Source organism: Megalobrama amblycephala, linkage group LG13, assembly GCF_018812025.1.
Source record: "Megalobrama amblycephala isolate DHTTF-2021 linkage group LG13, ASM1881202v1, whole genome shotgun sequence".
NCBI lineage: Eukaryota > Metazoa > Chordata > Actinopteri > Cypriniformes > Xenocyprididae > Megalobrama > Megalobrama amblycephala.
Window position 1 is genome coordinate 16,824,978 of NC_063056.1, and position 12,920 is coordinate 16,837,897.

General features: G+C 36.7%; 1 protein-coding gene across 6 annotated transcripts; it reads left to right on the plus strand.

Annotated features, from left to right (window-relative positions):
• Nucleotides 1-30: 30 nt before the first annotated feature.
• gra (granulito) lies at nt 31-11,463 on the plus strand. 6 transcript variants are annotated; one of them, XM_048152509.1, is made up of 8 exons: nt 31-1,624; nt 2,457-2,572; nt 3,729-3,808; nt 3,945-3,985; nt 4,137-4,248; nt 9,840-9,949; nt 10,090-10,160; nt 10,295-11,463. In XM_048152509.1, the coding sequence occupies exons 2-8, from the start codon at nt 2,505-2,507 to the stop codon at nt 10,302-10,304; spliced, it is 492 nt and encodes a 163-aa protein (XP_048008466.1). In that variant the 5' UTR covers nt 31-1,624; nt 2,457-2,504; the 3' UTR covers nt 10,305-11,463. The 6 variants fall into 6 exon arrangements, with proteins under 6 accessions (XP_048008466.1, XP_048008467.1, XP_048008465.1 ...); XM_048152510.1 differs by lacking the exon at nt 31-1,624 and adding an exon at nt 1,647-2,131 and having other exon boundaries at nt 2,448-2,572; XM_048152508.1 differs by lacking the exon at nt 31-1,624 and adding an exon at nt 1,647-2,131.
• The last annotated feature ends 1,457 nt before the right edge of the window (nt 11,464-12,920 follow it).

Genomic DNA, 12,920 nt, shown 5'->3' on the forward strand with positions numbered 1-12,920 from the left:
TCTTTTTTTTTTTCTTGCTGTGGTTCACAGTGGGTTTCTTATGCCAGGTTGGTATGGTTTCATTTGCAATCCAGTAATAATATGCATTTTATGCAACCCAGCTGCTGGAGGGCTACCATTCTGCAGACTTCATAAACCTTCTCCAATACACCTGCCGGTTATTTTCAAGTAATCCTGAACACATGGACTCCATCTGAAATTGCATACTCTAAGTATGCATCTATTGTGAATAAGTAATTTTTTAGACTGCTAAAAAAGTACATTCTTATGAATGTAATCCTAACTGTCCCCAACCAGCATTACGTTACTGCCATTCACAGATCCTCTCCAGTGGCTTCATGGGATAGTAAAGTCCATATGTGCACTTCAGAATCTCACTGTAAGCAGCAGGTCACCCAAGTGCTTTTTGCCAACTCTTATGAGCACTGTAAATTCAGACATACTACTCTTGTCACATACTGTTCCTTGTGCCTATTATGTAGTTGAGAAGTATGCAATTTTGGATGCAGACCTGGATTAGCCAGTTCAGGCATGTTAAATTAGGGTTGGAGCTAAACTCTGCAGGATGGTAGCCTTCCTTGAGCAGGGTTGGCTACAACTAAACTACTTTCTTTTAGTTTTTTTAACACAAGCATAGCCATTTTTACTTTGAAATGTGGAAGGTTTCCGGTGCCAGCTGCTTCCAGTTATTTTAGCTGTACAAAATGAGTCCATTATGCTGCTTGATATAGAAAACTGTTATTTGCAATCATATTTTAACTTATAAACACTGCAGTGCAAATAGTTTTTGTCTGTGGCACTTTACGTTTTGTTATCTATAGTGGCTAATGAATCATAAGTCTCACAGATTCACATGAAATGGTTTAATTCTGTGTTGATGGATAGTGGATAACTGGTGGATAGTGATATCTAGTTCCATCTGAATCAAACTAATTTATAAAGCCTTATTTTATGGCAACAGCTAAACCATATATTCATAATGTTTGCTTTTCCATGTTTCAGGGGTTTTCTCATAACAGTTAATGAGATGAAGTAAATTTAAACAACAAACATTTTTAGAAAAAAGAGGATTTGCATTTGAGTTTTATGTATTTTTTTTAATGAACACTAATGTTGTGCTTTTTGCCTGTAGCCTATAAATGTTTTTGCTATACTGATCACATTATTACTGCGACTGTAATTTGAAATGTGTAATGTGCACATAACAAATAACCAGGTTTCTGTAGGCCTACATTACATGCAGCATTAAGCAACTTAATCAAGATTTAATTATTTATATGAAGCATATTAATATGTAGATTGTATACATTACATGTAGTTGATGCTTATTCTATTTTGTTTTCCCACAGCATGCTGTTCACAAACAATAGCCTTTAGATGGACAAACTGTTTATCAGCATTCAGGCCTTTTTTGTTTTGCTTCACAGACTGTAGCTCATTGTCATGAGACCATTTTTCCAGTTAATTCAAACCGCAGTTAACAGCAATAAGTCAAATACATTCTTGCCCACAACGACTTTTCAGACTCATAATCCACTGAAAAGAAGATGCCACTAGAGGGAACTGCAGTACAACGGATCCAGAAAAAAAAAAAAAAAGTAGGAAGAAGGAACTTAAGAAGAAGGTAATACTAATTATGTACATGGTTAGTACTAAAATTGTCATTTTATTGAAGTAACTGAGTTTGGGACACCATTGTGAAAAGGGTGCAAAAATCATCTCATACACTATAGACAACTGCCATATTGTCATGAGTAGGATGCAACCAAAAATTATAGGAGTTAAACAGATTTAATAATAATTTCACGCAAAGAATGTGTTAGTATTTTGTAGCAATGTGATTTACTATCAGAAGAGTTTCAGGAAACAAGCTCTAAGAAGCAGCAGGTTTGTTGGTAATTGAGGTCATGATATTGGGTCAGAATGGCTAGTGCAAAGGTTTTGTGTAGTCAAGTAAACCTAAAGCAAAGGTCTGGATGAGAAGTTGTTGCACAGGTGAAAAGGGGAAACAATAAGCCTTTGTTTCTCAAAACTAATTAGAAAAGTTTGTTCAGCAGGTGTTAAGTGCCTTGAACAACAGACCATGGAGCCTGTGTCTTTTGCCTCTCACCAGAGTTCACAAGTTCACCAGGTAAACAATCAGGTGCTAGTTAAACGAAGAACTTGGCTTCAGGATAGTTTACCTGCCTGAATGCTTATATCTATAAACCTTAAAACCAAATCGTGAATTTATCCCTGAATCAGTGTGTAGATAATTTTTATGTATATCATAAATCATAGGGCCGACCTGTTCTAGGTGGGGGTAAATGTATTTTAAATAAACCAAACTTTTTTTTTTTTTTTTTTTTTTTTTTTTTGCAAAAATTTGCTGACAGTCAAAGATGCGGATAAGCACAATAAATATCTGTTTTGTTGTCTTTTCTTTTCTGTGTGTGATGTTGGGTGAGTTCATCCAGAGTGATAATGAACGGACAGATGAAGAGTCACGAGCTCAGGCGGAATGAATGTGTTTGGAAATGACGGAGACAGACAGCGCGGTGACTGAAGCTGGACGCTTTGTCAGTGAGAACAAGTAAGTTGGCGATATTATATTTACTCGTCTATTTTAGACTGATTGTGCTGTGACATTCTTCTACATTTTTGTCTGTCGTGAAGATGTTATGAGGAAAAAAACTAGATTATCAAGGGAAAAGTTCGCAGTCATGGTGGCTAGCAGCTAGCAGCACCGTTGATGCCGATTGAGTCAGATGATAAAGTTTGTACCACCTTTTTTTTTTTTTTTTTTTTTTTTTAATTTTTGTTTGTCACGTATGTCGGTTTTATTTTACAATGGTATGTCCCGTTCTAGTTTTTACAGTTCAGCAGGACATTTTGATGGTTTCTAAAGAGTATTTTTTCCTGACTCATGCGTCGTGGTGAAATATTAAAACTAAATTAAAAGTGAATAAAAGATTAAAGGTGTGGATTTGCGATAGGGTTGTTTATCTACCAATAGTTCATCTATCATCATAACTTTTCCAGGGGTTTTTATATTTGCATTACGAAAAATGGAGCTGAATGCATCCCCTTGCTCTAGATTGGTGACCATCTGCCTCAGTTAAAATGCAGTGGAAAGTTTATTTGTCTGATGTTAGTGTGAACCTTTTTACAGTCTGTGGTGTGAACCAGGATAATATTCTACAGCATCTAGTTTAACTGTGATAACAGAGGCCCAGAAAACACCTGTTGCTGAGCTATAAATAACCAATATTTACTTGAACTAAAATATGCCCTTTATGGGCATTTTGAATAATGCATGTTAATAAACAATAAATTCATGTAATCCAAATGGCACGTTAACAGATCTAATTGACTTCACAAGGGCATGAAAAGGATATTCTGATATAAGGTCATCATCGCAACCTATTTATGAGCTTATTTTTCCGGTTTTACTCAGACTTGATCATTAACAGTAGGGACATCAGTAGGGACATCTAAAACTGACATCTAAGTACTTGAGTAAACATTCATAAACATATTACTATAATTTAATGACTTTAAGTCAGAATAATTAGAAAAGAAAATGTGTGGAGGATTCTATAGTTGATCTTGTCCATTCATGTGTAGTCAGAAATTGCCCAGGTTTTACCTGTCAACTGAAATTGATGAAAATGCAAATGAAAACACATGCATTTATTACTTGACGAATGATGGTCACACATTAATATGCTGAAATGTGTGTCCTTAAGCAGAAAAATGGACGTGTCAAAGAGGATCATCAGAAATCTGGAACCAGCAAGACCACTGCGCCGTATTAACATGAATCAAGGTACAAAATGTGATTGTTCACACTAAGTTTGATTCTTAAAAATGCAAAACACTGTGTTTCAGTTGATGCCAATTTTGATTTATGTTTTTCTGTGTGTGTGTTTGTATGTATGTTTCTTTGGATATCTCACTTACAGTGCCTCAAAGCTATGCTGAGATTAAGCCAGTAGAAAAGCCAGTAAGACCAATTTTATTGTCCTAAGATTATATTGTCATGTTTTGGAATTTAATTGTAGCGGCTGGCCTCTTTTTCTGTTTTTTTTTTTTCTTATCGAGTTTCTCTTAAAGAGTGTCTTTTTCTGTCTGGTAACTGTTTTTACTGTTGACAGGACAACATCATTAAAGTGGAGAATTTCTATGAAATCCTGCATCTTCAAAGCACCAGCACCCAACCAAAGAAGAAAGGCATGTGTCCACCTCAATACACTTTTCAAAATAAAGGTGGCCTATTTGCCATTTATGGTTCCGTGAAGTAATTGAACATCCATGGAGACTTTCAATACTTTTGCATCGTTTATGGTTGCTCAGATCGATAAAATCGAGAACCCAGAAGGTGTTTATATCGTTTACACATTACTTATACCGTTTTTTTATAACTTATATCGTTTTTTTAACTTTAAAAGTTGTCGCCTTTAATAGCGTTTTGCATCTGCTGATACTGAAATTAATACCTGCTTACCTTTTTTGTTTTTGACTTGGTTAAATATCCACATTCTTCATGGTATTGTTTGCAGGGAAGAGAAGCTATTTTATCCCATTGAATGATAATTTGGTGTTTTCACTTCAGTTTTGTAGTATTCCATTCACAATGTTGATCTGGTTACCATGAGAACAGTGTCACACGCTGCTGCTTCAGCCATCATATGGTAGAAAATGTCCAAATAAATAAATGTTTAACAAGCTGACAGAAGTCGATTCAACAACAAAGACAACACTTTCAAAAACACTCAGCTATATGTGATTATTTTATTGAGTGATAGGGAGTGGGTTAAATCAGTGACATTATTAGATTTGATACGACGTCTTCCCGTCACCTCCTCAACCTGCTTCCCTTACTGTGTTTTTACCATAGACTGTAAAAAAAATATGGACGTAGCGTCCGTGACGTCACCCATAGAGTTCTGAACAGCAGTTTTGACGCCTAAATGAGGCCGCGGCCATCTTAGCTGCGCGTCACAGCACGTCACTCCCGGATAACTGAAAATGGGCAAAGAGGCGGGGAGGTGGTTTGAGCTGATATGACTGGTTGCTGAAACCACGCCTGCCTAGCTCGACGTGACCATGTTAGCAGCAAAGGAGCTATAAATCTATCTAAGATACGATCTAAAATACTAATGAAGATAAGTTTTATCATCAGAACGTTCTAAAGGTTTACTGTCAATCTACGGTGTTTTTTAAGATCTAGATCCTCCAACACCAGTAGTGTTGGTTGTGCAAATAACAACATGGAAAATCAAATGGGACTTCATACCTTTATAATGAAATAGAGATCGCGAGATGAATCCAATCCGTGGCACTTGGGTAAAATATGAATGTCCATTGCAAAACAAAAAAACATGTCACATTTCTTCTGAATGATCTGCTCTCTGTCATCGTTCTTCAAGAAAGGATGCAATCTGAGCAGCGATCGTATCTAACAAACAAATGAGCCTGTGTCCAAAGTATATTTTTTTTCAAAATAGTGCAGCAGTTTTAGTTATAATATCCAAGCAGTGCTGTCGGATTTTGATATCCTCCCGCCATTGTCATTGCAGTAAATCTCACAACCAAAACTTTCAGCCAATGCCACGATCCAACAACGTGTGTTCTGTGTCTCTTCCCCATGCATGCACATCTACACAGACACACATCAGTCTCGAATATTATGCAGCAAGCCATATTTTATAATTGTATAAAATAATCGAGCACAAATACGGCTGAGATGCCAAATTCAGCGGCAGCTGAGGTAACATGACGGCTCACAGACAGCAGCGCAATATACCTGTCACTCAAGTGACCACGCCCTTAATTATGCAGAACTTTAAGGCTTAATATAATTTAAACGGATGAGTTATAAAAAAATTCACCCCCCTCAGAGTTGTCATGAAGGGCAAAAATAGCAGTATAGACCAAAACCACAATTTGAACCAACTTGTAAACATGTTTTTTTCTGCTATAAACTTGGCCAATTTAACATGGGACTCTATGAGATTCTGCTCTCTTTTGGAGCCTGTCCCTAGCGGCCAGTCGATGAATCGCAGTTTAAGTTACTTCTGTATTGGCTTCACGAGAGAAAGGGGGAGGTTGCCGCTTGGTTTTTACATGTATAAAAGGCAACAATTGTATTACACCGTCCCAGTTTTTTCCCTGAACGATGATGTGAGCTCCTGTTGCAATTCTCGATTCAGCATACAATGGCGATATTTTTCACAATCGCGACAGAAAATCAAAAATACTGCCCTGTAACTTCACTAGCAGAAAGGCAGCGCGATGTAAACAAACCCAGACTAGATCTGAACGCGGCGTGACGGCAGCTTCACATTGTCTATATCTACCTCCTCGATGGCAGGAATTCTTTTAATTCAGTGGAAAAGTCGCTCCTTTTCATAACATAAAGATCACGTCCAACATATGTTGTGATTTTCTGTTTATACCTTTCTAAACCAGCACAGAAAGGACTTTTCTCCATCTCTTCCATACTAATTTTCAATGCTTGCCCTCCACCGGTATTTCACGCATCACCAAAACTACGTGATTGCAAACAACCTATTGTACAGCTTTTTAAAAGATGCCAGTGTTTAATTTGGCATGCGTTTGGCCAATCAACGTACACTTACATCACTGGTAGTTCCTATTGTTCTGGGTTAAACCCTACTCTGAAGTAGGAGCTAGCTAATTTATAAAAGGCATTCTTCAGAGCTCCAGACTAACATTTGAAAGCCATAGCACCAGTTCCACTATTGGGCTTTTCACCACACTTAACCCTCTCTTTCTAAACACTGCTTTTAACCCCAGGTAAAGGAATGTTTCACACTTGTAATTTAGAAGCAGGGTTAGCATTAGGGCTACACGATTTATCGCATAATACTAAAAATGACATTGAACTTGAACGTAATTATTGCTGAAACGCGATTCTTAGTGCGATTTTTAAGATAACCAGGATTCCATTTATCCGGGGTTTAGAATGACCCACGGTTAACTATTTCAAGCGTGAAAAGCCTTTAAGTTCTACAGATGGTGGCACCAGCAACTGATTTGGTAGCATTTCTGTAGTGTCCTACAAAACTGACTGCCAGCTTCAAGGATTATAAAAGGAGCGCTCCTTTTACCAAAAAACGGGGGGGAAGGGTTTAAGTTTGACTTTTCCTACTTCCTTCTTCACAAAAATTTACTTCTTGATGGTTTGATATTTTATAATAACGATTTCATAATGTCAGCATTCAACTATTTCTGCCACAGTACCATGGTTACAGTTAGTGTTACTAGATTAAATCCATGGTGAATGTTGGTGATTTGTGGACTGAGAAGCTTTCTGTAACTTGTTCATTCACTGCACAATGTTTCTCCTGATTCCCATGTCAGCGCTGTTTGATCTGATATGGTTTATAAGTATATATACAGTACAGTCCAAAAGTTTGGAACCACTAAGATTTTTAATGTTTTTAAAAGAGGTTTCGTCTGCTCACCAAGGCTACATTTATTTAATTAAAAATACAGTAAAAACAGTAATATTGTGAAATATTATTACAATTTAAAATAACTGTTTTCTATTTGAATATATTTCACAAAGTAATTTATTCCTGTGATGGCAAAGCTGAATTTTCAGCATCATTACTCCAGTCTTCAGTGTCACATGATCCTTCAGAAATCATTCTAATATGCTGATCTGCTGCTCAAGAAACATTTAATGTGTACAATTGTACAAAATATTTGTGTACAATATTTTTTTTCAGGATTATTTGATGAATAGAAAGTTCAAAAGAACAGTGTTTATCTGAAATCTAATCTTTTGTAACATTATAAATGTCTTTACTGCCACTTTTGATTGATTTAATGCATCCTTGCTGAATAAAAGTATTAATTTCTTTAATTTCTTTTCAAAAAAATAAAAATAAAAATTCTTACTGACCCCAAACTTTTGAACGGTAGTGTATAATGCTACAGAAGCTTTGTATTTCAGATAAATGCTGTTCTTTTGAACTTTCTATTCATCAAGGAATCCTGAAAAAAAAAGTACACAACTGTTTTCAACATTGAAAATAATCATAAATGTTTATTGAGCAGCAAATCAGCATATTAGAATGATTTCTGAAGGATCATGTGACACTGAAGACTGGAGTAATGATGCTGAAAATTCAGCTTTGCATCACAGGAATAAATTACTTTGTCAAATATATTTAAATAGTACACAGTTATTTTAAATTGTAATAATATTTCACAATATTACTGTTTTTTTTACTGTATTTTTAATTAAATAAATGTAGCAGACGAAACTTCTTTTAAAAACATTAAAAATCTTAGTGGTTCCATACTTTTGGACTGTACTGTATATTATTAATTCTGAGGCAAATTTAAAACATTTCTAACTGAAACTCAAAGTGATGTATAGTAAGGGTGTCACGTGATCAAAGATTGACTCGCGAGTACCTGTTCTGAGCTTGCGCTGTGTTGTCTATAGCACAGTTTTGTTCTGCTTTCATTCCATTTGCTATTTGATGTTACTCAAATGCAACAGAAATGGCAGATGTTATCAGTTGGACAACGTGGTGGTCGCAGCAGTGCGACTTCTAACAAAATTTAGTCGCACAGGCAGGAATAAAGGTTACATTATGTGCCGATTTGGTCTCAGTCTAGAGCCCTGTTTCTATAACTAAAATCGCTCCCAGTTACTGCGGGGCGAACACACCAAAAAGCGGGTAATTGCGCAAATAGTAATAGGAACTATGAAATTGGTTCTCTGGTGCGAAAGCCTTTTGGAACCTAGAAGTGTATAAAATCCAGTGCTTCCCACACATAGACTTTACTTGGGCGGGCCGCCCACTTATAATAACAGCCGCCCAAGTATATTTGGAGACACATTTTTGCTTTTATTATTTTTATCCTCTTATACTTTTATATCCGCGCAAGATAATGAAACCATCCGCGATCGAATAGCAAGTCGTTTCGTACCTGCTAGTTATGTGTGCATCAGAACTGTTTACTCCCGCTGACATTCCCACGGGCGCTGCATTTTGCAAAGTCACAAGGTGGCGCTGTTGCGCGTTCTACAAGCTCGCGCAACAGCGCTTCAGAATCTATGTTCAGACTGCTTCAAAGTGTTTCTCAATCAGTGAAAAGCGCAGAATTATGCCAAGCGATTGCTAATGAACTCAAGTTGATGAATTATTACAATGTTTACTTCATGGCCTTTATATAAAGTGTTTTATACGGTTGTAAGAATCTGAAGGATCAGCCTGCAATAGTACAGACATTTCAAAATAAGAGTCCCGGTGTATTTCGGGGTTGTTTATAATTAAAGTCAAATAGTCAAAAGTCAAAGTAATTAAAAGTTTTTTTCTTTTTCTTTTGGGCATTATTGGTATTTTGGTTACACAATAAATTGTATTTAATTTGATTTCCATTTAATTCATAGTAAATATTGTAGTCTCCCCCACAGGAAGAAAAGACTAAGAACATTATTTGACACATATATTATTCATTTTATAAATTTTACTAGTAAAATCTGTGTCCCATTCACTGAGAGAGACACTATATGACAGCAAGGAGAACATAGGAAAAGGAGAACCATTTAAATGCTGCAATTTTGCATAATTTACAATGCATGATAATGCACATTATTTGTTTGTCACATGTAGTAGACCATTTTTGTGCCGTGGGTAATAGGAGGATTTTTTGCCCGGCTACCACCGCAAGTATATTTCAAACCTGTGGGAAGCACTGAAATCCATAAAAGTATTAGGAAGATTACTATACCTGCAATTAGAAGTAAAACAATGGGATGATAATATAGTACTTATAATACTCATCAAACTTTTTTTTTTTTTTTACTGTAGTTGAAAGAATTTGCTACACTCGGGACTTCCTCCTCAAGATGGCAAGTTGTCCAATGGCTAAGAAGAAACCTGAGTTTTTACCAGAACATCCAATCGTTTTGGAGAATGGAGTGAGTTATCCTTTGTTTTTTTTTGTTTTTTTTTGCTGTTTTTTTTTGAGGCACTTGTACGTCAGAAGATGGTTCTATAGCTGTGTGATAATGAAAATGCATTGCACAACTTCCAGTTATCATCTTTTCACCCAATCTAGAGAACCAATGACGTGCCCAGAAACTTTATCACCAACCACAACAACAACAACAACAACAACGGCGAGAACATGTAAGTGCATTCATCAAACTAATATCACAACCAATGCAGGAGCTTGAGTTAAAATTAGTATGTTGTATGTTACACATTAATGGTTTCATTTAGGGGATGATTAACAGTTTATCTATTTACATTTCTTTTCATAGGGCTGTCTAATATGGAATTTCGTCTTTTTTTTTTTTTTTTAACAATGGTCTAAAACTGCACTGCAAGGAAACCAGAGTGGAAAGTGTTAAAAATATATTTTTTATTTTCATCACAAGTTAATTTAATAACTTTCATTGTTATAAAACGTAAAAAAAAAAAAAACCTTTTCGCTTAAGCTTTAGAATAAAAACTGAGGTCTTGTAAAGAAAAAAAAATGCTCTCATTGAATTCTGAACACATAATGTGTCTTCTATGTAGATGTTGCAATGCTTGTTCCTAACCAGTCCACAGTACAGAGTGTTAATGATACTAACAGGATTGATGCCTTTTGATCCTTGCAAAAGATTCCACTCACTGTTTTTCCTTTCTTGACCATACCCTTTCATTTTACTATATTACCTTTCATTTTACCTTGTGATGTCAAACTCAGGCTTGTGATCCTTGCCTAATGTAGGTTGTGTTACTACACTACACTAAAACGGATGTTCTAGTTTCATGATCTGCTGTGTTAAAATTTAATTATTGTGGATATTTGGACTTGAAGTGTTTAAGATTGAAGTGAAGTGCACCTTAAATTATAGACTGACTTCTGGCAAATTCATACGTCTGAGTTGGTCATTAGTGAATCAGATTGGGAATGTGTTCACTTTTTGCCTAACTGTATTAACACTGAATATTATAGGGAGAATGAGGCTGGCAAGCAAAACAGAAAAGCCACTGTCTTTAGACAATTATTGAGCCTGTGGATGGGTAATAAGCTTTTTTAAAGGTACAGTAAGTTATTTTCACTTTCTTGCAAGCGTAGCATTTGAAAATAGATCTGTTTTGTTTACATATGCCTGTGTTTGAAATGTTTTAATTCATTGCTGTGAAGTGGATTGGAGCACAGAATAAGTGTTTGTTACAGTACTGCAGCCCTTTCACTATTATAATATTGTCTTATTAGAGGTTACTAGAAAAATGGTAAAATAATCAACCACTCTGGATCCTATGCAAGGATTTTTTCCCCCATGATTTGCACATCTGGGCAGAGGCAATATTTGCTTTTTGTGTCACGCTGTAAACTCATTGTGTCACGCTGTAAACTCACTGTGAACTCATTGTCTTAACTTGAAATTGGATTTATTCCTCTAAATTCATTACACTCAGTAAAAGAACATTTGTTTTACTTGCTGCTCTACTTAATTGTTTTATTGTTTTTCTTACATTATACACACACAAATGTTACTGCATTGATATATCAAACAAAAAGTATACAGGTGCTGGTCATATAATTAGAATATCATCAAAAAGTTGATTTATTTCACTAATTCCATTCAAAAAGTGAAACTTGTATATTATATTCATTCAGTACACACAGACTGATATATTTCAAATGTTTATTTCTTTTAATTTTGATGATTATAACTGACAACTAAGGAAAATCCCAAATTCAGTATCTCAGAAAATTAGAATATTGTGAAAAGGTTCAATATTGAAGACACCTGGTGCCACACTCTAATCAGCTAATTAACTCAAAACACCTGCAAAGGCCTTTAAATGGTCTCTCAGTCTAGTTCTGTAGGCTACACAATCATGGGGAAGACTGCTGACTTGACAGTTGTCCAAAAGACGACCATTGACACCTTGCACAAGGAGGGCAAGACACAAAAGGTCAAAAGAGGCTGGCTGTTCACAGAGCTCTGTGTCCAAGCACATTAATAGAGAGGCGAAGGGAAGGAAAAGATGTGGTAGAAAAAAGTGTACAAGCAATAGGGATAACCGCACCCTGGAGAGGATTGTGAAACAAAACCCATTCAAAAATGTGGGGGAGATTCACAAAGAGTGGACTGCAGCTAGAGTCAGTGCTTCAAGAACCACTACGCACAGACGTATGCAAGACATGGGTTTCAGCTGTCGCATTCCTTGTGTCAAGCCACTCTTGAACAACAGACAGAGTCAGAAGCGTCTCGCCTGGGCTAAAGACATAAAGGACTGGACTGCTGCTGAGTGGTCCAAAATTATGTTCTCTGATGAAAGTAAATTTTGCATTTCCTTTGGAAATCAGGGTCCCAGAGTCTGGAGGAAGAGAGGAGAGGCACACAATCCACGTTGCTTGAGGTCCCGTGTAAAGTTTCCACAGTCAGTGATGGTTTGGGGTGCCATGTCATCTGCTGGTGTTGGTCCACTGTGTTTTCTGAGGTCCAAGGTCAACGCAGCCGTATACCAGGAAGTTTTAGAGCACTTCATGCTTCCTGCTGCTGACCAACTTTACGGAGATGCAGATTTCATTTTCCAACAGGACTTGGCACCTGCACACAGTGCCAAAGCTACCAGTACCTGGTTTAAGGACCATGGTATCCCTGTTCTTAATTGGCCAGCAAACTCGCCTGACCTAAACCCCATAGAAAATCTATGGGGTATTGTGAAGAGGAAGATGCGATATGCCAGACCCAACAATGCAGAAGAGCTGAAGGCCACTATCAGAGCAACCTGGGCTCTCATAACACCTGAGCAGTGCCACAGGCTGATCGACTCCATGCCGCGCCGCATTACTGCAGTAATTCAGGCAAAAGGAGCCCCAGCTAAGTATTGAGTGCTGTACATGCTCATACTTTTCATGTTCATACTTTTCAGTTGGCCAAG

Excerpts from the sequence above, each read along its gene's own strand:
- gra (XM_048152509.1), top strand. The coding sequence starts at position 2,505 with ATGTGTTTGGAAATGACGGAGACAGACAGCGCGGTGACTGAAGCTGGA. Across the intron at positions 3,986-4,136 it reads TTAAGCCAGTAGAAAAGCCA|GACAACATCATTAAAGTGGA; the intron begins GTAAGACCAATT and ends TACTGTTGACAG. Across the intron at positions 4,249-9,839 it reads ATACACTTTTCAAAATAAAG|TTGAAAGAATTTGCTACACT; the intron begins GTGGCCTATTTG and ends TTTTTACTGTAG.